General features: G+C 45.5%; 1 protein-coding gene across 3 annotated transcripts in view; it reads left to right on the top strand.

Annotated features, from left to right (window-relative positions):
* Positions 1–24,594, top strand: part of TMEM114 (transmembrane protein 114) — a 780,869-nt gene that overhangs the window by 519,359 nt on the left and 236,916 nt on the right. For all 3 annotated transcript variants that reach the window (XM_069210612.1, XM_069210614.1, XM_069210613.1), the window contains exon 3: positions 1,595–1,732. In XM_069210612.1, coding sequence (XP_069066713.1) covers positions 1,595–1,732 — 138 coding nt within the window. The remainder of the gene's footprint in view (positions 1–1,594; positions 1,733–24,594) is intronic.

Below are 24,594 nucleotides of genomic sequence, written 5' to 3'. Positions count from 1 at the left end.
CTACAAAGGAAAATCACCAGGGTGCAGGTTACACACCCAGGCGGGTGATACTAGTCGCCAATCACACATAGCAACACCTGTGTGCAAGTATGCACACACTGACAAGTTGTGCCAGTCTCATTTAAGTGTGTGACGCCCTTGTGCAAGTAGGCACCTCAAGGCCAGCCATGACAAGTTCCCCATATATATGAACTCCCATGTGCACATGGGCACGGAGATGCTTGGGGCCTGGCTCTATATGTGATCCTGCACCACTTGACAAGGGAGTTCCCCTATTGGCAAGCTGTGCCAGGGGCAACATACATGAAATCCCCCTTCGTGTAACTGTGCACCCACTGGCTTTTTATGCCAGGCTCAGTAACTCTGAAGGCCCCATGGCCTCTGTGCATACCCTGCATCCTGCTATGGTGCAACCCACACACAGTCAGCACCACCTCCCCTCCAATGAGGACATGTGTGTGTACTTCCCCCCAGTCCATACAGGGGGACAGTGACCATGGCCCACGGCCACTAGTAGAGGACCGACCCACCCTCAGGGTCGTGGCTGACTCCCCCTCCCCTTTTAGGTAGGGAACACCCACATGTGGGTGCTCCCCTGGCCAGACAAGGTACACCTTTGTATACCTGCCCTGTTCTCTGCCTACCACCAGCCTCTCCATCTGGGCCCTTTGGGTAAGGCATAAGGCAGCTCAGAGTTGGCCCCCGCATGGGGATTGCCACTCTTGAGCACAGGCGTGCTAGCACCCCTGCAGGCATCTTCCATAGGCCTAGGACATGATTAACGGGGTTTTCTAGGGGGTAACACACCCAGTGCATGTCCCCCTTGTAGAAATGGCCGTATCCACCCCGGGTATGTGGTATGCCTATTTCACAGGGCCCTCCTGGATACTGCACCTCAACAATGTCCCTACCCACCCCTTCCTGTCACAAGTAGGATGGGTACACCCATTTTCCTACTGCTAGACAGTGGGGAAGTATCCAGTGTCCTAAATCCACGCACAGAGAGTCAGCAAAAACTGGGAGAAAAAAGCAAACCACAAAATGTTTCAGGAAAATTCCCTCAACAGAGCCATGTCTAACATACAGTTTGGTAGGATATTTTACTGCAAACATACTGAGAGGTATGAACATGTGATGATCATGTTACTGAGAGGTGCTTGGCTTTCAGAACAGTAGGGGTGAGGAAGAGTTGGAGGTGTCAGCAGAGTCTTCCTGTTGTTTTCAGAGAATCGTTTATATCAGTGGTTCCCAACCTGTGGTCCGTAGACCCCTGGGAGTTTGTGAAACCTCCTCAGGGGGTCCATGACTGCTTAGAAAATGAAATAATATTAACAGATTAGGTCCATAGCTTTTAGTAATGACTCACTGGGGGGTCCCCAGATTCTAATAAAGATTCAGTGGGGGTCCACGGGTTCCAGTATTGATAAAGTGGGGGTCCACAGAAGTCAAGAGGTTGGGAACCACTGGAATAGAATAGAAAGGACACACACAATTAGTCCTGATTTCTCTGGCGAATATGAAAAACCATTTTCAAAAAATGATTGATTATTTGTATACTATGGTATGTTTTTTACTTGGTTTATTTCTCCCGCAGACATGCATGGTACAGTTGTGATACTCCTGCCACTCAGCCTGATTCTGATGATATTCGGAGGAATGATGGGATTTGTCAGTATTCTTGCACGTGCCTATCTTCTGCTCTTGCTAACAGGAACACTTTTCCTCTTTGGAGGTAAAGTATGAACTTTATTTCAAGACAACCATAGTTTTGTGGAATTTAACTATGACCTACAGTGCTGAAATGTGGCTTCAGAATTTCAAGCAGGTGCATAATAAAATTCAGTCCAATGAATTGGTATAAAAGTTGTAATATTATTTTTTTGGTCTCTGGCTACAGTTGGCTTCAGTTGTTTATTGGGAGTGCTGGTACTCGATACAGGGCAATAACATCTCGCAGATGTTTAAATTGTGACACTGGCTCTACATGGTTATAGTGATATAGGAAAATGGCAAAGCAAATCCATAGTGTATGCACAGATAACACAGAACAGTCGGAAGCAGCGTCTTCAATCCTGTCAAGGTCCTAACTCTACAGCATGCAGATCCGCTAGTTTAACTTCTCAGCCCCCGCCATTTATGTAGCTCTGAGCACTGTACACAATCCAAGCTAAAAGACTGTCTATGCCAATGGCTGTTACATAATAAAACTTGTGTTATTATTTAGATTGTGAAGGATAAACAGTGGGGAATAACAAGAAGGAGTAAACATCAAATCTGTAATAATCAGTTGAAATTCAACAAAAACATAAACCGTGCAGTAAGTAAATCTGCCAATTAAAACTAGTCAGCTCGACGTAACGTTAATTGTTTTGAATTCTGTTGCTACAGTGACTGAACTCCTTTTGCACATTGAGGCATGCTAATCAGGTACTTGACATTTATCAAGAACAATAAAATAAGTTAAAATGATGATCTGCATAGTTTTTGACAAGCTTTTTAAAATGCAGTGACTTGGTTGTGCCACTCTAAAGGTTAGACATCATCCTCAAAAATGAATGACAAGTTTCTTTTTCATAAGTGCAGTAGAAACAGTTAATGATCTTTTGTAGATGCCCTGGCAGCAATCTAGAAGCCCAGAGCGTTGGTGCTGCATGGAAATGTCAATGGCATATTCCTTTAACACATTTTCAAGGGCCTTTATACCCGTGAATGAGAGATGTGACCACTGCAAACTTCTTTGGTGGCTATTTAAGCACTTGCTCCTATTACGTACTGACTGCAGTTTGGGCTTGCGCGGTCCTTTTATGCAAGCGGTAACTTCCACTTGAAGCTAGTGTTAATTGACCATGCAGAACAATGTGTAAAACGTATTAACAGGGGCAAATTAGGTACAGAAACTGGTGGATTACACTAGTTCCCATAATTTACCATGGAGTTCATAAACAGGAAAAAACCATTCCTGATACCAAGCTTGATTTTATTTGCAACTTGGGGCGGATCACTAAACATGTGTGACTGGTACTATTATGCACTTTTGGTGACTTGTTAGTCAGTACTTGGAGCAAACAACGTTTATTGCTGTATCTTGCAAGCAGGTTTGTGGAGGTGGTAATGTTTGTTCATATTTGTCATGTTGCATTGTGTTATAGTAATGATGTGGTGCGGTTGTGCTGCATTATTGTTTTGTGTTATTGTTCTGATGCACTGTGATTATTGTGTTATCTACTGTTTTTGACCGTTTTGTGTTGTGCCTGTTATCGTTTTCTGTGTTGCTGTTTTGCGTTCATATTGTACTCTGTAAATTCTTTAGAGATGTCAACTAATGCTACTATATTTCAGGTTAATAGCGACAATGAAAACAAAACAGGATACAACACAACTGTTGTGAACACCATAACAATGTTCTTTTAGTTAGTCTGTTTTCATACCTTGCCTGCTGTTAGCTTTTCTTTATCTCTAATAGAAAGAATAACAGTTCTAGAAAACAAGCAAAAATGTTTATATCATCATGACCGCCTCACTCTGAAAGCTGACATCATTTTTGTTTATTTTAATGGATGTATGTGGCCACTACAAAATCGCCTCTTAGAGTATAAGCATATGTTTACAAAGACGGAGCCTTACTAAAAACATGCGGATAGAGCTTACATATTTGTGTCATAGTATTGTAGTTTTGCAGTATTCCAGAGTCGCCAAACCCCCCCCCCCCTTTTTTTTTTATAAATCATGACATTCAATCATTGGTCAAACAGTATATAAACCTTAGGATTTGACCATTGATTAGGAGACGTCTTCGTGCTAGAATAATCACCAGAGGTCAAACCAGATTGTTGGGCCAGCTACTGTCAGTCCATTTCAGAAGCTGGGCAGGAGGTGTCCCTCACGAAAGCACATATTATGCTTTCTCATTAGAAATCTGATAAAGAATAGCTGAAGCTAGCTGTTCAAACGTTTCATAGGTGATAAACCCTAAGATACTCGAAAGCTAGGTTTGCTATTTAATGCTTTAGATAAGATTTAGCCTAGTTCTTCAGAAAAGCTTTAGGGTGCTAGGATGTAAGACAAGCTCTAAAATGCTAATAACTTTCATCCTTTTTTTAGCTGATTATTACATTCCTATCAACTTTCATTTATGCATTTTGTGTGGTTACTGTTCATGTTTATTCACTAGGCTGGGGATTTTAAAACAGTCATTTTAGGTTCCATACCCCTTGTCTTGTTGCTATTTTGAGCATGTCATTCAGTCAGTCAGTTAGTCAAAGATTCTTTATTCAGCATAATGCCATAAAAGTACAGAAAACACATTTACAATAAATGTAAAACAATATTCAGCAAGCATAGCTCACATTTCCAAGATACAGAGCTACTTACAAATATATGTAAAAAGGTTTTCATAATAATATTTAAAATGCAGTAACAATATCAAACATAAAAACTGTAAAATTCAGCACTTAATTAGTAAACATTTCCTTCCACCAACTCATACCGTTTCCTAATTGCAAATGCTGATCTAAAAAAGTTTAAAAGAGAATAACAGACTTGAGTGGATGACAGTTTTTGAGCATACATCAGTGTGTCATTATGGGAAAGAATACGTAGTTTCCCGAAAAGAGGCAATATAAAAGTACATCTAGGAACCGAATAAAGTAGACAAAATAGAAAAAAGTGACACGTGCTTTGCTTAGAAATAGTATTAAAAGGACAATGCGGGAGCACTTTTTGCCAAGTGCTTTGCTTGGGAAAGGCCACTCTAAAATGTATCAAATTTAGTCTGAATAAGACAAGAAGAGAGTATGATGAGGAACTCGGGAACCAGGTTAAGTAAGGTCCCATCAAAGTTGTTGTTGAATTCTGATGTAGGGATCAAAAGTTTTCAAATTCATAGCCCCCTGTAATCTCAGGTCCGAGATATACTCGAAATATCGAGTTTTGACCAATATCTTAGCATTTAAAGGCAGGGACTCTGGTAAACATGCTCTCCATGCCTATATTCCGAAATGAAGTTTGCAGATAGGTAAACCACGGAATTCTGTTAAATTATCCAGTTGTATGCAGGCAGTCATACAATCTTGTACCTTACTAGCCGCAGGATTCCACCAAGACTTCAACCACAGTAAAAGGGGAGCGACACCAATCAAATCTTCAATGTGTCGTAGTCCCAACTCTTCGTAACAGATGATATTTGCTACATTCTTTGGTACCAGCAATAGTCTATGAACAAATGTATTCTCTATGCGTTGAAGATAATCTACTTTAGTCTGGCCCCACAAACCCACCCCATAAATAGTTGCTGATACGCATTTGGCATTATAAAGACTAACAATATGGTTAACTGGTCTGTGGCCTAATTTGCGAACAAAACAAAATATTGCTTCCAGATTTCTCACCTTTTGATGAGCCTTGATAGTGAGATGAGAATTCCATAGCATAGAGGAGCTTACATGCAAGCCTAGATAACAGAATTCTTTAACTTTGTTTATAATATTTCCTCCCATAGTAAATCGTTCAGATCTAGTATTTCAGGAACCAACAGTCATGGCAAATGTTTTCGTAAAATTTACATAAAAATCAAGAAGAGGTCTAATAGACTTTGGAGGCCATTTGCTGTACGGGCAATTAAAACTGCATCATCCGCATACAGAAGGACAAGGAGTTGTCTCATTCCCATTCTAGGGAAATCCTTTCCGTTTTGAGTTAAAAAATCATAGAAGCCGTTAATATATAACAGGAATAAGAACAGTGCTAAAATACAGCCCTGTCTAACACCTCTCCTAGAGGGAAAAGGGGAAGATCTCTCACCATACATACCATACTGCACTGTAATCGTTAGATCAGAATATAATTGCTTAATTAACTCTAAGCGACTCTGTTCAACCCCTAGGGATTTCATAATTTGCCAGAGCTTTTCTCAATTTACCAGGTCAAAGGCACTTGATAAATCAATAAAAGCCAAGTGAATGGATTCTTTTCTGGCAATAACATATTTACTGAGGGTGAGATGAAAATTTAATGATTGTTCCACTGTACCTAAACCGGGTCTAAAACCATATTGAATTGAGGAGAGAATCTTTGCTTTAGCTGCCCATTCTTCCAACCGGGTCAGAATCACACTCCCCAATATATTAACAGTGGAGTCTATAAGAGAAATTGTCCTGTAACAGGTTGGGTCTTGCCTGTTACTCTTTAGGGATAATAATGGCCGCTTCCCAGTGGGGGGGGATGTTACTCTTAACTGCACTTCTTAGTACATTTGTAATTAGAGGACCCCAGAAGTCTGGCATAAACTTAAAAAGGTCACCAGGGATCCCATCGGGGCCAGGAAGTTTCCCAGGTCTACAATGAATAATTGCTGTAATGACCTCATGTAACTAAAGAGAGAAGTCTATTATATTCAGATTAAATTCCACTGGTCTCTTGTTGCTACTTTCATCCCCCTCCGGAGAAGTGTCATTTTCGGGTTGAAAAACCCTTGTGAAATGATTCACCCAGAGCGCTTCGGGTATCAAACAGTCATCCTCTTTATTATCCTGATCCTTAAAATAAGGATGGTTTTCCACCCTCCAGAATTGTGTAGTATCCTTCAGTTCGGTGGCTACCAAAAGCTTCTCCCATGCTCTATTGCTAATTTCATTTTTCCTCTCTGTCAAAACTGCCTTATAATGGCCCCTTGCCCTTCTGACTAAATCTCAGGAAAAAGGAATGCATTTGAGGGCTATTTTTGAATTTCTATGGGCAGTAGTACAAGCAGAGTTAAACCATCGGCAGGCCACTGGGGCCCCTGAGGTTCTAGCAATCACCAGGGCTTCTGAGATGACATAGCTTAAGTGCTCGTATTCAGATACTAATCGTTCATGCGATTGGTATTGAGACAGGCACAAATTAATAGAATCCAATTTTTGTTCGATCATTTTCTGATTAAATATTTTAGGATCAACCCTTTCCCATTTCAAACGTAAACCAACATTTTTGTTAAAAACAGAGTTCCTTCTCAGATCCCTGTTAATCGATACTGAATTTAAATTACAAGCAAGTATGATACATAAAGGGTTATGGTCACTAGCATAATGTGATATTATCTTAGAATCATGGATTAAATCAATATCAGGGGAGGTAATAAGAATAAAATCGATAATACTCCCTTTAAAATTTCCCATAAAAGTGGGTATTTTTTGGATGTATGTGGCAGCCTTTTCCCTTGCGAATACAAGATCAAATTTGTAAATAAAACAATTTAAAACTTCACCTTGTTTTGTGTGAATAAAATGATTAGACATCTTTCTATCCTCTATAGGGGTACAGCACCCATGTAAAGCTTCCGGAGTACATAGCGGCACATTAAAATCTCCTGCCCATATAATAATGAACTCATTATCCTGGAGCTTGTCATAAGAGTCCAGAAAATCTATTATCTCCTCGAAACTTCCCTTCAAGCAATCACATGGGATATTGTTATAAATGTTTATCAGCAATATATCCATACTTCCCTCAGTCAGCAATAAAATAATCATAATGTATGGTGATGACCAGATTAGAGATGCCTCCATTTTGGGGAGTTGTAAAGAAACGAGAACTAAGAGGCCCCCACTTGCCCTTCCCACTAGAGACGGGGTTGCTGGTTGATAAACAGAGGAATAACCATCCAAATAGAAGTGGTGCCTTGGCCAGGTCTCCTACAAGCAGATTCTGAAATATATGTAGATATAAATTCTAACCACTCTGCATTTTTTGCCTTTGATCGAAGGCCTGCGATATTCCAACAAAGTAGTGTAAGCGATTTGATCCCGTCCCCTTCCACCACTTCCTTATCAGTACTAGCCATTAATGGGGCATAAGGGACAATATCTAACTCACCAAGCAAATACTGTGATGAAGCAATACTAGCCCCATGCCTTCCACAGATCCGTCCTGGGCGTCATCTACACCCTTATCCTCATATCAATCATTCTCATCTAAGAGGATCGAAATCTGTTGGTCACTAGGAGTAGAGTTATTTGGCCGTGTTTGAGTTTTGGCCAACCCTGAATTACAGTAGTATTTAGCTTCTTTGGGAATAACACGTAGGGGGGATGGATCATAAAAATAACTGAGCGGATAAATGTGGATCCCTTCTTCCTTCGTAGCACAATAACACAAGTCAGCCAACAAACATTTTACTAAACAAGGGTTAGCATAATGAATCACAACACAGTCCCCCTCAAATGCTTTCCTTGAGGAACCGATCCAAGTTACTCTGCGAGCCATAAGAATTTTATCATTCAGATCCCCATGATATCTAGATTTAAACATTATCCAGTGAGCACACTTCCTCATCAATGCCTGAGTATCTTCGTTATGGCAAGAGTCTAAAGGGGACACATTTGCTAAAACATACGACAAGCAGTCTGGGGGGAGTTGTAATGACTTTTCCCTATTGGGAATGGTATTAATATGAGGAGTAGGTAAACAACCTGAATGTAAGTCTTTTACAGGCACTGTGAGGTGGCTGCGCTTTGTGAGTTTCACAAGTGGAGGGCCATGTCCGGCTAGAGATTGAGCCAGAGATAAGACCTGGTCATTTGGGCGGAGATTATGTGAAACGTCTCCCCTTTCCATCACATCCTCCTCCGGGTAAGAGTTATACAAACTAGTGGGTCTTAAGACTGATTGAGAATTCATCCTCATCATGTTAGAATGTAAATGATCCAGTTTTTTGGTCATCAGGGTGACACGTTTCTCCTCCAGGGCTACACAAAAGGGTTTAAGTATAGAGTCTATTATAGGTGTAATATCATCCCGCAGGACTTTCTTCTCTCCATCGTCAGTTATAGGGATGTCCGATGACATATCGAAAGCAGCCAAGTGACAAACAGAGCCTTTCAGATGTAAGTAAGATTTCCTCTTACCCCCTGGGTCATCTTTAGAATTTTTAGAGCGGGCTCCCGCTTTTCTCTTTTTCAATGGTGGTGGAGGCACAGAAGGACAATCGGTGTTAGGGTCCTTATGTACTCCTGAGGCTTGCGTACAAGTAGTTTCCGTGCCAGGCTGGAGGGAATTGATAATAGTAGCTGATAAAGAGCCCAGTTCCCCTTGGTTAGATTTATCAAGGACAGTAGGCTCAAGAGGTGGTCTCTGGGTAGGCTTCTGGGCTGCCCCAATTTTCTCTCCAACCTGCACTAGTTCAGTTTCTATAGCCCCTATAACAGATGACAAATAACTGGAGATAGATGATTGGGTTTGAGGGCCCAGGGCAACCTCTCCCTTTGGCATACTAATTTTCCTTTTACCCATATCATATAATATTTCACAAACCCTTATGAAGGTTGATTTTACCTGGAATTGTGAGACTTGCCCCACTCCTGCAATTTGACTCTCAGGTCACCGTATAAAACATTTCAGGGGCAGTGGCTCGACCCGGCCTCCTCCAGTCACTGACGGGCAAAGGACGGGCCCGCCCATGGCCCACGCACGTCCCACGTCACAGGAGCTCTGAGCGCGCTTTCGGTGCGTCGGTGGTTGCTGGCCCCGCCCCCTGGCTTTGCTTTCTTCTGGGGCACGGAGTCCCCGGTCCTGGCTGTAGGCAAGTTTCCACGCTCCCTGCGTCGCTGGAGCTCTGAGCGCGCTTTAGATGCGTCGGTGGTTGCTGGCCTCGCCCCCTGGCTTTGCTGTCTTCTGGGGCACGGAGTCCCCGGTTCTGGCTGCAGGCAAGTTTCCGCGCTCCCCGTGTCGTGGGAGCTCTGAGCGTGCTTTAGGCGAGTCGGTGGTTGCTGGCCCCACCCCCTGGCTTTGCTGTCTTCTGGGGCAGGGAGTCCCCCGTTCTGGCTGCAGGCAAGTTTCCGCACTCCCGCTGTCATTCATAAATAAAAGGTTATTTGGATTGCTATTGTGTCCCTGAACTCATCTAACAGGACTGATAGTAACCGTAAAACACTGCATGCGCACGAATGCTCAATGGGCTCGGGTTAGGGCTGCAGTACAACTGGGCTTTCTACTTTAATATTGGTGTAAAGGAGTAAGTCCTTTCATCAGAGGGTTAGAAACACAACTCATGCAGCTCTAAGGATCCCCTAGATATTGTATCACAACAAAAAAAGTCAAAACAGAAGGCAACATAATAACCTCAGTACAATACAACAAAAACAGATTGCAATAACATAGCACAAATACACAGGGGAACTAAAAATAACAAAACACACCACCAGCATAACACAATGTCCCAAAATAAATACACACAAACATCCTTGTCATACCTTACCATCTTCAGAAGACTGCTTTTAAAATACATTGTAAAAGAACTTTGTACTAATTGCTGCTTCAGATCACCACCAAGGACATGAGATAGTGCCAGTCAAAAGGTGTTTTATTCTGGCTCTGTGTGGGCACTCTAAGCCCTAATTTAAGGCATAATCTCTAACAGTTTCAGGCTGTTTTGGGCTAAGTATTGTCTTAAATACTTGAAGGGCAGAAGTAGCACTATTCCACCACCTTAGTCATTGCTAAATGGCTTGACCTTTAACAGTGTTTGGTGTTTTTGGCTACACATGTATTAACTTTTGTTAATATACATAACAAAACAGTGTATCCTGACACAACAATGTACACAAAGCCACATAACAACACCATTAATGTATAATTAAGCACACTGCACATAACAGTCGAAACAGCACACAACATAACAATGACAGTACAACGGAACAACACCACTTTGCAATAATGAAGCAGATAAACCCACCGGCACAAACAACAACAGCACACAGCACATCACAATACGTATATGCACAAATATTCTTGCCACACATTACCACCTCCAGATACGTGCTTTCATAACATGGTTGTAAAAGGGGTTTGCACCAAGACTTGTCTTAATTTACTGCCAAGGAAAAGTGCCTGTCAAAAATGTTTTGTGATCTGCTCACTTTATTGTGATAGGATCCTCCGTGGTTTTCCACCTGTTATTAGCTTATGGGTCAAAATGAACATGTATATGTATTCACCTGTTAAGACAAAGGAAATGTATTTAGTATGCAACCCAATTTTATATTTAGTTTTGCACCAGTAGAAAAGATGGAAAAATGAGGCAATGTCATCATGCACTATTTTTGCATGCTAAGAACTGCAAGTATTTCTGATGATATTCTACGTTCTTCTCCACCACGAACACCAACGCCGGCGAAGATGACAACGGTGAGTAGAGCAACCTAGCACTCAAGGGAGGGGGGGAGGAAAACGAGAGTGACACACACACGTACCATACACACACACAATCAGCGGCATAAGAAGTTAATCCCCCTCGGCCGAATAATGCAAGGACAACAGGAGTGTACCAAAGGGATTGTAATAAGATCAACACAGTAAAAATAATAATTTAGCCAATGTTACAGATATTTACAAATGTACAGAAAAAGGGACACTGCTCAGTCACCAGTTCGCGTGGCCCATATGGCCACAGGGCAAAGTCCAAGGCCCTACTTGTCACCTGCATCAATAAGGAGAGAACACTGCAGGGGCATCAGTTGGCAAATAGGCAGGCACCTCAGGGGGATGGAGGCACCTCAGCCAGAAGCAGAAACCAGACCACTTATTCTGGAGGGGACAACATGTCCTGTGCTTGGTCCTGGGGAGTGATAGGCTGCAGTCTCTCAAGTGGGTGTCTTCCCCACTGGATCTGGAGGGAGCAACATGCTCTGTGCTTGGTCCTGGGGAGTGATAGGCCACAGTCTCTCGAGTGGGTGACTTGTCCACTGGTTCTAGAGAGGGCAACATGCCCTGTGCTTGGTCCTGGGGAGTCATAGGCCACAGTCTATCATGTGGTTGAATGCCCCACTGTTTCAGGTGGGGGCAACATGCCCTGTGCTTGGTCCTGAGGAGTGCAAGGCCACAATCTCTCAAGTGGGTGAAAACCCCACTGGTTCTGGAGGGGACAGGCCGCAGAGCAGCCCATGGAGGCTGGATCACATTGTGTCCGCCGGCGGTGACGGCTGCACTGTGGTGGTGGAGGGTTCCTGCACAGCCCCTGCACCCTTAGCTGGCTGCACTGTGGTGGTGCTGGTGGTGGTGGTGGGAGGCCACTGCACAGCCCCTGCACCCTCGGATGGCTGCATTGTGGTGGTGGGAGGCTCCTGCACAGCCACTGCACCCTCAGATGGCTGCACAATCACGGTTGGTGGTGGGGGCTTCGTGACAGCTGCTGGTGCTGGCTCCTTCCCCTTCTTGCCTGTTGTTGCAGGCTCCTTGCCCTTCTTGACTGCTGGTGCAGGCTCCTTGCCTTTCTTGCCTGCTGGTGCAGGCTCGGTCTCCTTTTGGGTGGCAGTTGCAGGGTCCTTCCCCTTCTTGCCTGCTGTTGCAGGGTCCTTGCCCTTCTTGCCTGCTGGTGCAGGTTCCTTCCCCTTTTGGATGGCAGGTGCAGGCTCCTTCCCCTTTTCAGCTGGCTGGTGCAGGCTCCTTCGCCTTCAGTATATGTGGCCTGGAATCCTTTCCACCACGAGTAGGTGTGGATGGAACTGGGCCCGTGGACTGTGTGGCTGAGGTGCTTGGCTGGGTTTGTGATACCCTAACCATACATGCAGGACGGGGGAGGGGTAGGGAAGAGGTCAATGGTGGAAAGAAAAAGCTTTTTAGGGACATTGGGATGGGAAGAGGGAGAAGGAATGGGAGTGGAGGATGAGGAAGTGGTTGTTGGAGGTGTCTGTCTGCTGGATTTGGGTGCAGGTGCATGGGCGTATGCCGTTGTGAGGTGGATGGCTGTTGGGTGTCTGAGTGCTTGCGTTTGTGTACCTTAGGAGGGGGGACAGACGCAGTGGGAGAGGGCACAGGGGATGTGTGCGTGGCTGTTGTGGAGATGTCTTCCAGTGATGTGTGTGTTCTGCTTGGTGTGGTGATGATGCAGGTAGTAGAGTATGATCTAGTGCATGCAGGTGTGAGTGTACACGTAACTGGGTGGGAGGTGGAGGAGGAGAAAGAGGGGGAGACGGTGGAAATAGTGGACGTTGTTGTGTCTGCAACTGAATGATGTTTGTGTGAGTGCCTGTGGGTTGAAGTGTGGTGCTTGTGTTTGCCTGTGACACTCTTGGGTGTTGTCCTGTGTGCATGCTCATCTGGCTGCGAGCTTGGGATGGGTTGGGGTTGAGGGGAATGGGAATGGGAAGTGGTAGTTGGAGGGGGGACGGTAGGGACATGGACAATGGCTGCCATCAGAGAGGAGGCCAGAGCCTGGATCGATCTCTGTTGGGCCGCCAATCCAGTGTGAATGCCCTCCAGGAATTCATTAGATTGTTGCATCTGGGCTGCCAGCCCCTGGATGGCATTCACAATGGTTGACTTCCCTACAGAGATGGATCTCAGGAGGTCAATAGCCTCCTCACTCAGGGCAGCAGGGCTGACTGGGGCAGGGCCTGAGGTGCCTGGGGCGAAGGAGATGTCCACCCTCCTGGGTGAGCGGGCACGGGCAACTCGCAGTGGGGCTTCTGGGAGGGCGGTGCTGGTACGGGGGTGGGAGATGTACCTGTAGCTGGGGTGGGCACAGAAGTGTCCACCACCACCAGGGAGCTTCCATCCGAGGAGGTATCTGAGTCTGAATTGTCCCCTCCAGTCTCTGCCGTGGTGCTCACCTCGCCCTCTGTCCCACTGGTGCCATCAGTGTCGGTGGACTCTGCCTCCTGGATCCTGTGGGATTCCGCTCCCTCCGTCGCCGTTGCCTCTGCTCCTCTGCCAGATCATACTAATGCACATAAGGGCAGGATGACAAGACAAGAAAGGGGGGGAGAGAGACAAAGGGTACATTGGGTCAATGGCTGCACCAACACCACTGTTGGCGTACACAGCATCCTCACACACAGGGAACAGGCCTATGCAGTATGCATTGCACCACCACTGATATTGCTAGCCACCAAAGCATGAGGAGGGGCAGACACCGGCAACTGCAACACACCTGGGACCCGTGCAGCCCTGAACAGTAGTGGATGCTTACAAGCTAGGTAGGCAGGATTATCCCTTCAGAACCCTAGCCACCAGAGGACCTACACTGCTATGTCACCCCCTTGTGGCAGCTGTGATGCCCTAAAGCACCCACCCAGCTCTGGATAAGCCACCACCAGTATGCGGGCTATTAGGGGGGTCAGGGTCCAATGGGCACACCTTCCTTGTTGGGAGGCCATCCCCAGCTGGGCCTCTGCCGTCTTCTGTTCCCAGTATCTCAGCTCCTCCCCCCATTTGCAACAGTAAGTGCTCCGCCTGCCATAGATCCCCAGGGTCCGCACCTCCTTGGCGATGGCATGCCATATACCCTTCTTTTGATGGGTGCTGACCTGCAGAGGCAATACAGACAGGAAAACACCATCAGACAAACAGTCCAGCCAGTTACACATGTGGCCCACCATACGCGCTTATAGCACTATTGGAACACACATAGCCCAGCACCCAATGTGTACCCAGCCAGGAGGACATCCCTCCCCCCTTACACTGAGCTGTCACACACACCTCCATACATGCATGCCACAGGCATCGTGCCCACAGTAGTGTACTCACCTGTTGGTTTGGAGGCCCATACAGCAGTCCGTACTAGGGTAAGACCCCATCCAGCAGTCAGTCCAGCTCCTCCGAAGTGAAGGCTGGGGCCCTTTCCCTGGTCACACGGGCCATGGTAGGTTCCAGACACAGGTCACAGCAGCACATGCAGTATAGGTCCGCTCTTATGGAAGGCCAGGTAGCAAGTGAGGTATCAGATAGAAAATGGCGGTCAAATCCGCGGCGGTGCATACCGTCACCGCCGGAGTAGATCTCCATTGGCCACTGTAACCCATATGGCTCAATATTAACCAATGAGGGTTTGCACGGGAGTTCCCGACCGCCTCCCGTACCGGCGCACAACATCAGCGGAATTACCTCACTTCCACCTGTCCCTCCACACAGGACAGGCGGACGCCATTTCATGGTGGGAGGCAACCCTATGGAATCATACTGCGTCACAGGAGAAATTGGCACATATTGGACAAATCACACTGACCCATTACATGTTTACAGAATGCAAACTACTGTTGTGGCTCCAATGTTCAGTTTGTGACAGCCTCCTCACTCTTGTGTCCCTTAGATTCCTACCACTGCAGATGAATAGGAGATGGAGACATACCCCTGTGTACAGACCCCTGGTGGACTTGGCTACACTGGAGGTCAGGTACATTACCTTCACCTATAGACTTGACAGGGCCACAATCACAGAGCTGTGTGCCCAATTAGAGCTTGACCTGATATCAGCTGTCCGTCACCCCACTGGGACCCCCCCACTTGTGCAAGTGCTATCAGGACTCCATTTCCTGGCAACTGGTTCTTTCTAAGTGACAGTGGGCTTGGCAGCAGGAATGTCACAGCCAATGTTCTCAAACGTGCTGACAAGAGTGATGTCTGCCCTGATAAAGCACATGTGCAGCTACATTGTTTTCCCCCAGGTTGAGGATTTGGACAAGGTGAAGGCCAAGTTTTATGCAATGTGACATTTCCCCAAATAATTGGGGTGATTGATGGTGCACATATTGTATTTGTCCCCCCATGGCAGATTGAACAGGTGTTCAGGAATCGTAAGAGTTTCCACTTCATGAATGTTCACATGGTGTGCTTGGCAGACCAGTACATCCCCCACGTCAATGCTAAGTATCCTGGGTTGGTGCATGATGCCTTTGTCCTGAGGAATAGCAGCATCCAAAATGTGATAGGCCAACTACAGAGGTACAGGGTGTGGTTAATAGGTGAGCCCTGATTCCCACCCAGTATATGTTGGTGTTTGGGTATGGTGTGGGCCATATATGATAGTGTGTGGCTAAATGTTGCCCTTCAATATTTTCAGGTGACTCTGGTTACCCAAACCTATCATGGCTGCTGACCCTATGAGGAATGCCAGGAAAAGGGCAGAAGAAGATTATAATGAGGCACTTGGGTGAACCAGAAGGATAATTGAGAGAACCTTTGGCCTCCTTAAGGCCAGGTCCCGGTGCCTCCATCTAACAGGTGGACCCCTGTGCTACTCACCCAAGAAAGTCTGCTAGATAGTAGTGGCATGCTGCGTGTTGCACAACCTGGCCCTCAGACGACATGTCCCTTTTCTGCAGGAGGAGGAGACTGGAGATGCCCCTGTGGCAGCAGTAGACCCTGTGGACAGTGAGGATGAGGAGGCAGAGGATGAGGATGAGGACAAAAGAACATCTGTGATCCGTCAATACTTCCAATGACACACAGGTAGGACAGTGTAACTTTACATTTTAATGACTTTGGTTGTAATCTGTGTGGCAATGGCATGCTGATATTTCCCACTTCTATGCCCACTTACTGTTCCCTCTGGCAACTCAGTTTGTAGAAGTTGGTGATTTGACAAATGCTCTTGGTGTGATCACTACAGCCAGCTACAGGTCATTAATCTATGTTCATTCCATGTACAGTTCATTTGCAATGTTTGTACCTGTTTCAAAAAATACATTTTTGATGGACATGACATGCTAACATAAAGGGGGAAAGTGCAATGGGATGGGGCAATGATGGAGGGAAGTCCAGGGTATGGTTCCAGTCTGTTTTTAGCACAGGTGCATTGTCCATGCGGACATAAGAAGGGGAGCAATGGCAGTTCAAGGTCGACAGGGTGACTGAGTGGGACACAAAGGGGGATAATCAGGAGAGTCTAATTTCATGGCAGGGGTCTTGGCATGTGACTCTGGCTTCTGTCTGGATCGCAGGGAACATTTGCGGGGTGGTTCACCTTCTGCAGGGGGAGGGGTGCTGGTGGCCTCTGAGTCCTGTGGCGGGGCCTCCTGGCCACTAGTGGCAGCGGAATTGGAAGGCTGTTCAGATGGCTGGCTACTGGCAGGGGCCCGCTTGTGTGAGACTGCCTCCTTCATAATGTTGGCCATGTCTGCCAGCACCCCTGCTGTGGAGATCAGGGTGTTGTTGATGGCCTGCAAATACTCCCTGATCCCCTGGTACTCTCCCTCCTGCAGCCGCCTGTTCTCCTGCACTTTGTCCAGGATCTGGCCCATCGTGTCCTGGGAATGTTGGTAGGTTCCCAGGATCTCGGAGAGTGCCTCCTGGAGAGTCGGTTCCCTGGGCCTGTCCTCCCCCTGGCGCACAGCACTCCTCCGAGTGTCCCTTATGGCCTGTGCCTCTGTCCCCTGAACCGTGTGCCCAATGCCACTGACCCCTGGTCCCTGACTGTCTTGTGGGTGAGGTGCAGCCTGGGGTCCCACTAGAGTTGGACACACTGCTGATTGACGTGTCCTGGGGACAGAGGTGTGGGTATGTTGGGTGGGTGCTGTGGTGTTGTTTCCTGATGGGGGACTCTGTGGTGGTTTGTGACTGGGCTTGGGTAACCGACTGTCCAGTGGTCCCTGATGGGCCATGTAGGTCATCCAGATCCTGAAGTCCAGAGTTACTGTCATCACTGTGGGCCTCTTCTGTAAGGGGACTGGATAGTGCTGGCACCTCTTCTCTTGTGACATTGGCTGGGATACCTGTGGGGATGTGAATGATGTGTTATGGTTTATGTGTAAGACATACTGTACATCCCTGGCTTCCGATCTATGGTTGGATTTGCCCTGCCAGCTTTCACTTGTGTATGTTAGTGTATGGCGAGATTGATAGTTCTCTATGCTGTGCATGCTTTAGTGATGAGTGTCCATGCAGGGCTGTGAGGGTTGTCCATGCATTGGTACAGCATGAAGGGCTTGGCATTGGGATAAGTGAGATGTGATGGTGGAGTGTGTGAGATGTAGTGGAGTGATGGGAGTGAGGGTGAGGGTATGTGATGGCATGCAGGAGGGGGGTGATAATAGAAGAGTTTTGATTTACCAGAGTCCAGTCCTCCTCCGACTCCGGCCAGACCCTCAGGATGCAGTATTGCCAAGACTTTCTCCTCCCATGCTGTGAGTTGTGGGGGAGGAGGTGGGAGTCCACCGCCAGTCCTCTGGATAGCGAGCTGGTGTTTTGCTGCTATGGAACGTACCTTCCCTCGTAGGTCTTTCCACCTCTTCTTGATGTCATCCCTAGTTCTGGGGTGCTGTCCCACGGCGTTGACCCTGTCCACGATTCTCTGCCATAGCTCTATCTTCCTAGCTATTGATATCTGCTGCACCTGTGCTCCAAATAGCTGTGGCTCTACCTTGACAATTTCCTCCACCATGACCCTTAGCTCCTCCTCTGTGAAATGGGAATGTCTTTGTGGTGCCGTGGGTGTTATGTGAGGTGTGTTGGTGAGGGTGTGTTGGGTAATGTGTTTGGGTGTGTGATGTGAAGTGCGTGAGTGGTGTATAGGTGTGAGTAGTGTGTGGCTTTTGTTATCCCAGTGGTCTTGGTGTCTCTCTGGTGGCAATGATTTGTAATCGTAAAGGGTTGTGCGTAATGTGTTTGTGTGTTTTATAGTGGTGTGGGTGTGGTGTGTGCATGGGTGTCAGATGTGTGTTGTTTGAATTGTCCAATGTGATGTTGTTTTGTATGTGAGTGTCCATTGTGTGCGCGGCTGTATGTACTGCCAATGGTTTACCGCCATTGAATGTCTGCTGTGGTGATTCATGGGTCATAATGTGATGGGTGTTGTTCTGTTGGCGTAATGGTGTGGGTTTTGATACCGACAGTTTATCACTGACCTTTGGTCTGGCATTGGTGTGTGTGTCATAATATGGTGAACGGATATCTGCCCTGTTTACAGGGGAGTGCGCTTAGTATATCTCCAAACCCCTGCCGCATAAGCCGCCATAGATAAAGCTCTGGCCCAATAGATATTCACCATAGCTGTTCTAAGATGACTTCACAGTTTACTAACAAATCTGAAGATGCCACGAGAGTTCCTTCACATTTTAATTCTACACATGCAGATATGCTGTTCCCAGGACAGATTACTGGAAAAGAGGACCCCCGAAGAGCTGAAGAAATTAACTGTGGTGATTGGTGTGTTCTGGATGAAAAAAACTTCTACATTTCTGATTTTTAAATGCATCTCTTTTTCCTTTAAGAAAAACGGGCTGCATTTAAAAAAAAAAAAACTGCTTTATTTAAAAATAGTCACAGACATGGTGGTCTGTTGTCTCCAGCAGGCCACCATTCCTGTGAGGGCGGCCATTACCAATGGGGTCGCAAATTGCGACCCACACCATGAATATTCATGAGGTAGGTAATTTGCGACCCCAATGGGAATCGCAAACAGTGTAATTGATACTGTTGTACATCAGGTTTTGGCACTCGCAAATTGCGAGCCGCAAAACCTGATTTTTGTACACATGGCCCTTAGTGATTTGCCCAGAATCAAGGGACGTTGACCCGACACAAGACTCAAACCATGATTCTTAGGGCCAGATGTATCAGTGTTTTTGCATTTGCAAATGGTGTGAATGTCTGTTTGCGAATGCAAAAATGCGTTCTACGATGTATGAAAGCATTCGCAGTGGGAAAATAGGAAATCGTAAAAATTGCAAATGAGAAACAAATTAGTGTGTTGCAAACAGCGTATAGCAAATAGCGATATGATTTAACAAATCGCTTTTTGCGAAACGCTAATTGCGCTACTGAATAGCGAATCGCAGACAACGATCTCCAAAATCGGGCCGCTATTTGCGAGATGCGATGTAGCAAAAAAATAGCAAATTGCGATTATTCACAGAATGGCCGTTTGCACATGCAATTTACCACAAACTTGAAACCAGGTGGTAACCAGGTGCAACCTATATAAAGAGGCCCAGAATGCATCAGCCCCTCTTCCACAATGGCTGCACTCTACGTCATGGCGAGTAGAATGAGGATCTTGGCAGGTTTGAGGAGAGAGAGGAGGAGACAGGAGCGCATTTTCAGAGTGCGCATAACCCTTTTTGACCAGATTGAAGTACAGGTTAAGCTCAGCCATGATACATGACCTGATAGCTGAGTTACAAACCCATGTTGCATCGCAGAACACACAGGACCAATAGCATACTCACACATGTGCAGGTATTATGCTCCCTGCACCTACTATCCCCAGGGAGCTATCAAGGGGTCATAGCAGCAGCTGGAGGGGTGCCCTCTCTAGATTTGTCAACGCATTTTTCAATGCCATGCTGAGCAGAATACAACTGTACATAAGATTCCCCAACACCCCAAGGACATTACAACAAACTAAAGTTAATTTTTACCAGAAAGCACAGTTCCCACATGTCCTAGACGCCATTGATGGGACACATGTAGCAATCTGTCCACCATCGGCCAGCGAGTATGTGTATCGCAACCGTAAAAAACATCATTCTATAAACATACAGGTGATATGCAATGCCCCCTACATCATTACCGATCTCATGGCTAGATACCCAGGGAGCACACATGACTCCTACATCTTTCGCCACAGGGGGATACACACAAGACTGCTAGATGGGGAGTTTGGGGAAGGATATCTACTAGGTAATTTGATAGTTCAGAATAATGCATTGATGTAAGCATGACGTCAGACAGCAAATGTACTCATTTTACTCCCTGTGCATTCAGGAGACAGTGCCTACACAGTGCCCACCTATATGCTAATGCCCTACCTGAGCCCTGCCACTCCAGCAGAGAGGAGGTACAATGCTGCACATAGGGCTACCCACAATGTAGTGGAGCGCACGTTTGGGCTGCTGAAGAACCGTTTCAGGTGCATCCATAGGAGTGGAGGTGCGCTACAGTACAGCCCTAAGACAACACGCAAAATTGTGGCCACATGTGCTATCCTGCACAACATAGCAACCACCAGGGGCATACCAGTGGAACTCACTGAGACAGACTCAGATGAGGATGATGATCCCTTACCAACCCTTCTACCAGCAGACAGGACCAGTGCAGCAGAAGGCAGGCAAAGACATGCTGACATCACGCACAACCATTTTTGATGTAAGTAATGACAAACCCACTTCAATTATATGTATTTCAGTAGTTAGCAGCTTTATTACCTTGACTTCAGGTAAACAATGTGTCATTAGGACCTAGCTATTCACAATGGGCAGACATGAACTATTAACATTGTCACACTATTTGCATCATAGCATGACTTTAGTTCGAAATGTTGAGGTGGACCCCTGTAGCCCTCAACATCACTTCTTACGTCCACACACTCCACTTGAGTGCTCAGTGCCCTCACTGACACCTCTAGTAGCAGGTTCACCTGTAGTAATGTGTCTGGCACTGTGACGCCTCAGATCAATCACAGGGACTGTCAGACTGCTGAGGCTAGAGAACTCCTCACTGTCACCAACACCCAGTTCGCTGGTTGTGACACTGCATGCTGTTTGCATGGCATCCACTACGTTGGTAATTTGCACCAGTCCCTGTGCAATGTCCCGACTGTGATGTGCCATCTTACCTGTGTGGCAAAGGCACGCCGTGATATCTGGGCTGTTGAACTTGCAAGCCGATTGACTGATCTACAGAAGCTATCAAACTTTCCCAAATATTGGTGATGGCACCTACGCTGGCTGACGCGCTCCTGCTGTATCTCAGTGCAGAGTTCCCCAATGGCCTGTGTCAACTCCTTGGTGTTTTCTGCAACTCTTTGCTGTCCCTCAATCAGGGTCTCCAAGTGCTTGTTTTGTAACCCCATATTGCTATTGTGAGACACAAACTGTCTGTGCAGTGACTTCAAATGTTTGCATTGCAGGGCTGCACCTTCAGCATGGAAACTTCAAGGCCGCCAAAGATTGATGGGCCCACCCCTTCTTCTGTGCCCTGTCTACCTGCATCCTGGCACCTCCTGCGGGGAGTTGACTGATGCTGGCGCTGGTGGAGGGACTGCTGTCTTCCTGTGGGACTCGCCTCTGGTGGTGGTGTGGGTTCGTGTTCTGGCATCTCATCTGAGTCCAGGTTGTACTCTGGCAGTGGTAACACACTTGCCTTGTGTCTAGTCGGAACAATACTGTAGGACTCACTGGTATTTGAGTCTAACTGTGGCTGTGTTTCTGCTTCCCCCACTTTTTCAGATCGTGCAGCAGCAGGGACCGAGTCATCTGCAAGGACAATGTGCAGCACGTCAGTTCTAGCATTTGTCACAGATTTCCACAGTGTTGCCTTAAATGTACAATTAAATTGTGTCACCCTGAGTTGTTTGTGGTGTTTCTCTATGTGGCTGACCACTATCTTGCTATGTATGTTATGTATTCACCTTAGGGTTGTGTACTACCACTCCCATAAGGCACTGTTGTGTTGTATGTAAGATGTGATATCGACTACTTTTCACTGTGCATCAAGCTATGTTCTATTTCCTAAGGGGCATGTGTAATTGCACATGTGGGGATACACATGATCACTGCTGGTGCTGGGTGTCCCTGAGGTGTCAATGTTAGTTACACCACTGACAAATTCTGGCAGCAATGTGGGCTCCACCAGGTCTTCCATAGGGGTGGATGGTGTGTGGGTGGATTGTCCGCCTCCGGTGCTCTTTGCCTCCCTAAGCCTGCTGGCCACCCTTTCCTTGGCACGGGACCACAAGTCATACCATCGCTTGCGTATCTCCTCCACAGAGCACAGCGCAACACCCACTGAGCATATTTTTGTCTGGATGTCAGACCAGAGTTTCTGCTTCTCACTCTCAGGTACTTGGAGTGAGGTCTTGCCAAAGACTCTATCATGGTTCCCAACAACCTCCTCAATGAACACCTCCAATTCTTTCTCACAGAATTTGAGCTTCCTCTTCCTGTCTCCCTTCCCATTGCCGTCATTGGCCATGTTGCATTTTGATCCTGGCTTCCTCACAATGCTGACTCCCTGGTGCTGGGCTCTGTCTCTCTAACTGCCCCTATGGGTGTGGCATCTGGAAACAGCATGGTCTGACTCACTTCCTGGTTGTGATGTCATCAGGCTGTTCTGGTTTGCCGTTTTCGCTATTTGCAATTTTCAGTTACTGAATCGCAAAACTTTTTGCAATTCGGTATTTGCATCTCGCAAATAAGGTTTGCGAATTTTAGGAAATCGTTATTAGTGATTTTCAAATTTGATACATCGCGTTTTGCATTTCTGAAATTGCGATTTCATAAAATTTGCAGTTTGGAAATCGCTACCTGGAATCTTGATACATCTGGCCCTTAGTTCCAAAGTCAGAAGCTCTGGCCATAACGCCACATCCAACCCTCCTGCAAAACGTCTTTCTTTTGATGCTATTTCCCCTTGACACCACGGCCCAGAGCTCGAGCTCACCTGAAGCATTACATGAGCATGTCACCATTGGAGACCTGAAATAACATTGGAGGCCCTCATGTCTTCACACACTCCAGCCTCCTCTTTCCTGGGTTTAGGGAAAATCTAACATAGCAGTAAGATATCATTAATGTATATTAATTTTAATGGTGCATTTATGGAGTGTCACAAATCACATTTCACTCCCAGCATGATTGGAACATGATGTCACTGCGTGTTGTGCCCACTATTGTTTTAACCAATTTTTTTAAACTGTTCTATGATGTATCTAAACATAATGGCAGAAGTTAATGGGTTTGTTTCCTTTCATTCCAGAAACTGTCCAACAAGAAATTCCCTAGTAATAAGTGTTCTCACTGTCTGTACACTTGGCATGCTTTAAAAGATTTTAGAGTCATGTAGACTTTATAAATAGACGACGTGGATTTGAAGCCAGAGATTGGTTTAGGTAATGAAGAAAGCAATGAAACCTTTCTTTGAAATGACTGAAATATGTAGATCCTTTCAAATGATAAGGCACTCATAACCCAGCATCCATCGCTAATGACAACCTGTTGGTGTAATCCTTCCCAATTTTATATCAGTCAAAGTAATCATTAAAAATAATTTGGTAGTGTTGCTGAAGACTATTTTAAACTTTTTTCCTCTTGCTTTGTCACTCTATCTGAAATGTTGAAAAAGTTCTTGCTGTCACTACTATTGGTTGTAACCTCTTTGAACTCTCTGAGTTTGAGTGTGAGAATGCCCGATGATGAAGCATGCCTCAATATGTAAGTGAGGTCCTTGCAATTCCCAGCAGCACATTCATCCCAAGTAGGTGCCAAGGAGTAGCTCTATTCTTCTTCTTGGGTATATTTACAAAATAAACCACTACCATATCAAATTATGCTAATATTGCCAAAATTATATCATTTACATATATACTGTCATCCTACACTTAAATAAGTAATACACAAATTTCTTAAACAAAAATATTGCCACAAAAAATGTGTAAAATATAATTAAATCGAACACAAAAATAAAAAAATAAAAAATATTGTCATGCCACTACATACATAGAGAATAACAAAAAATATTAAAAACAACAAAATCGACTACAATATCATTTAAATGAATTGAAAAAATAATGCTGGTACTATACATATTAATAATAAGCTTTTAAAGCCAAGAAATTGCCAAAATACAAATAAAATAATAATATGACATATTTCACGTAAGCATACAAACCAAAAATACAATATTACAAATGATTTATAAAACCATTTCTACTCAAAAGACAATTAAAATTAATTCATCTGAATAAATACATAAGCAACTAATAAAGTAACATTAATATAAGAAACACTCTACTAATGGATCACTGATATAATGTTGGTGCGTACAATATTGAAACATAAAAAGAGCAAAAATTAAATATCAATAACAATAATATTCACTTCTTAAAATTAACTAGAATGGCACAAA

Source organism: Pleurodeles waltl, chromosome 10 (genome assembly GCF_031143425.1).
Source record: "Pleurodeles waltl isolate 20211129_DDA chromosome 10, aPleWal1.hap1.20221129, whole genome shotgun sequence".
In the NCBI taxonomy this organism is placed as follows: Eukaryota; Metazoa; Chordata; class Amphibia; order Caudata; family Salamandridae; genus Pleurodeles; species Pleurodeles waltl.
The sequence above is the reverse complement of the archived record's forward strand: the minus strand, read 5'-3'. Positions and strand labels throughout refer to the sequence as shown.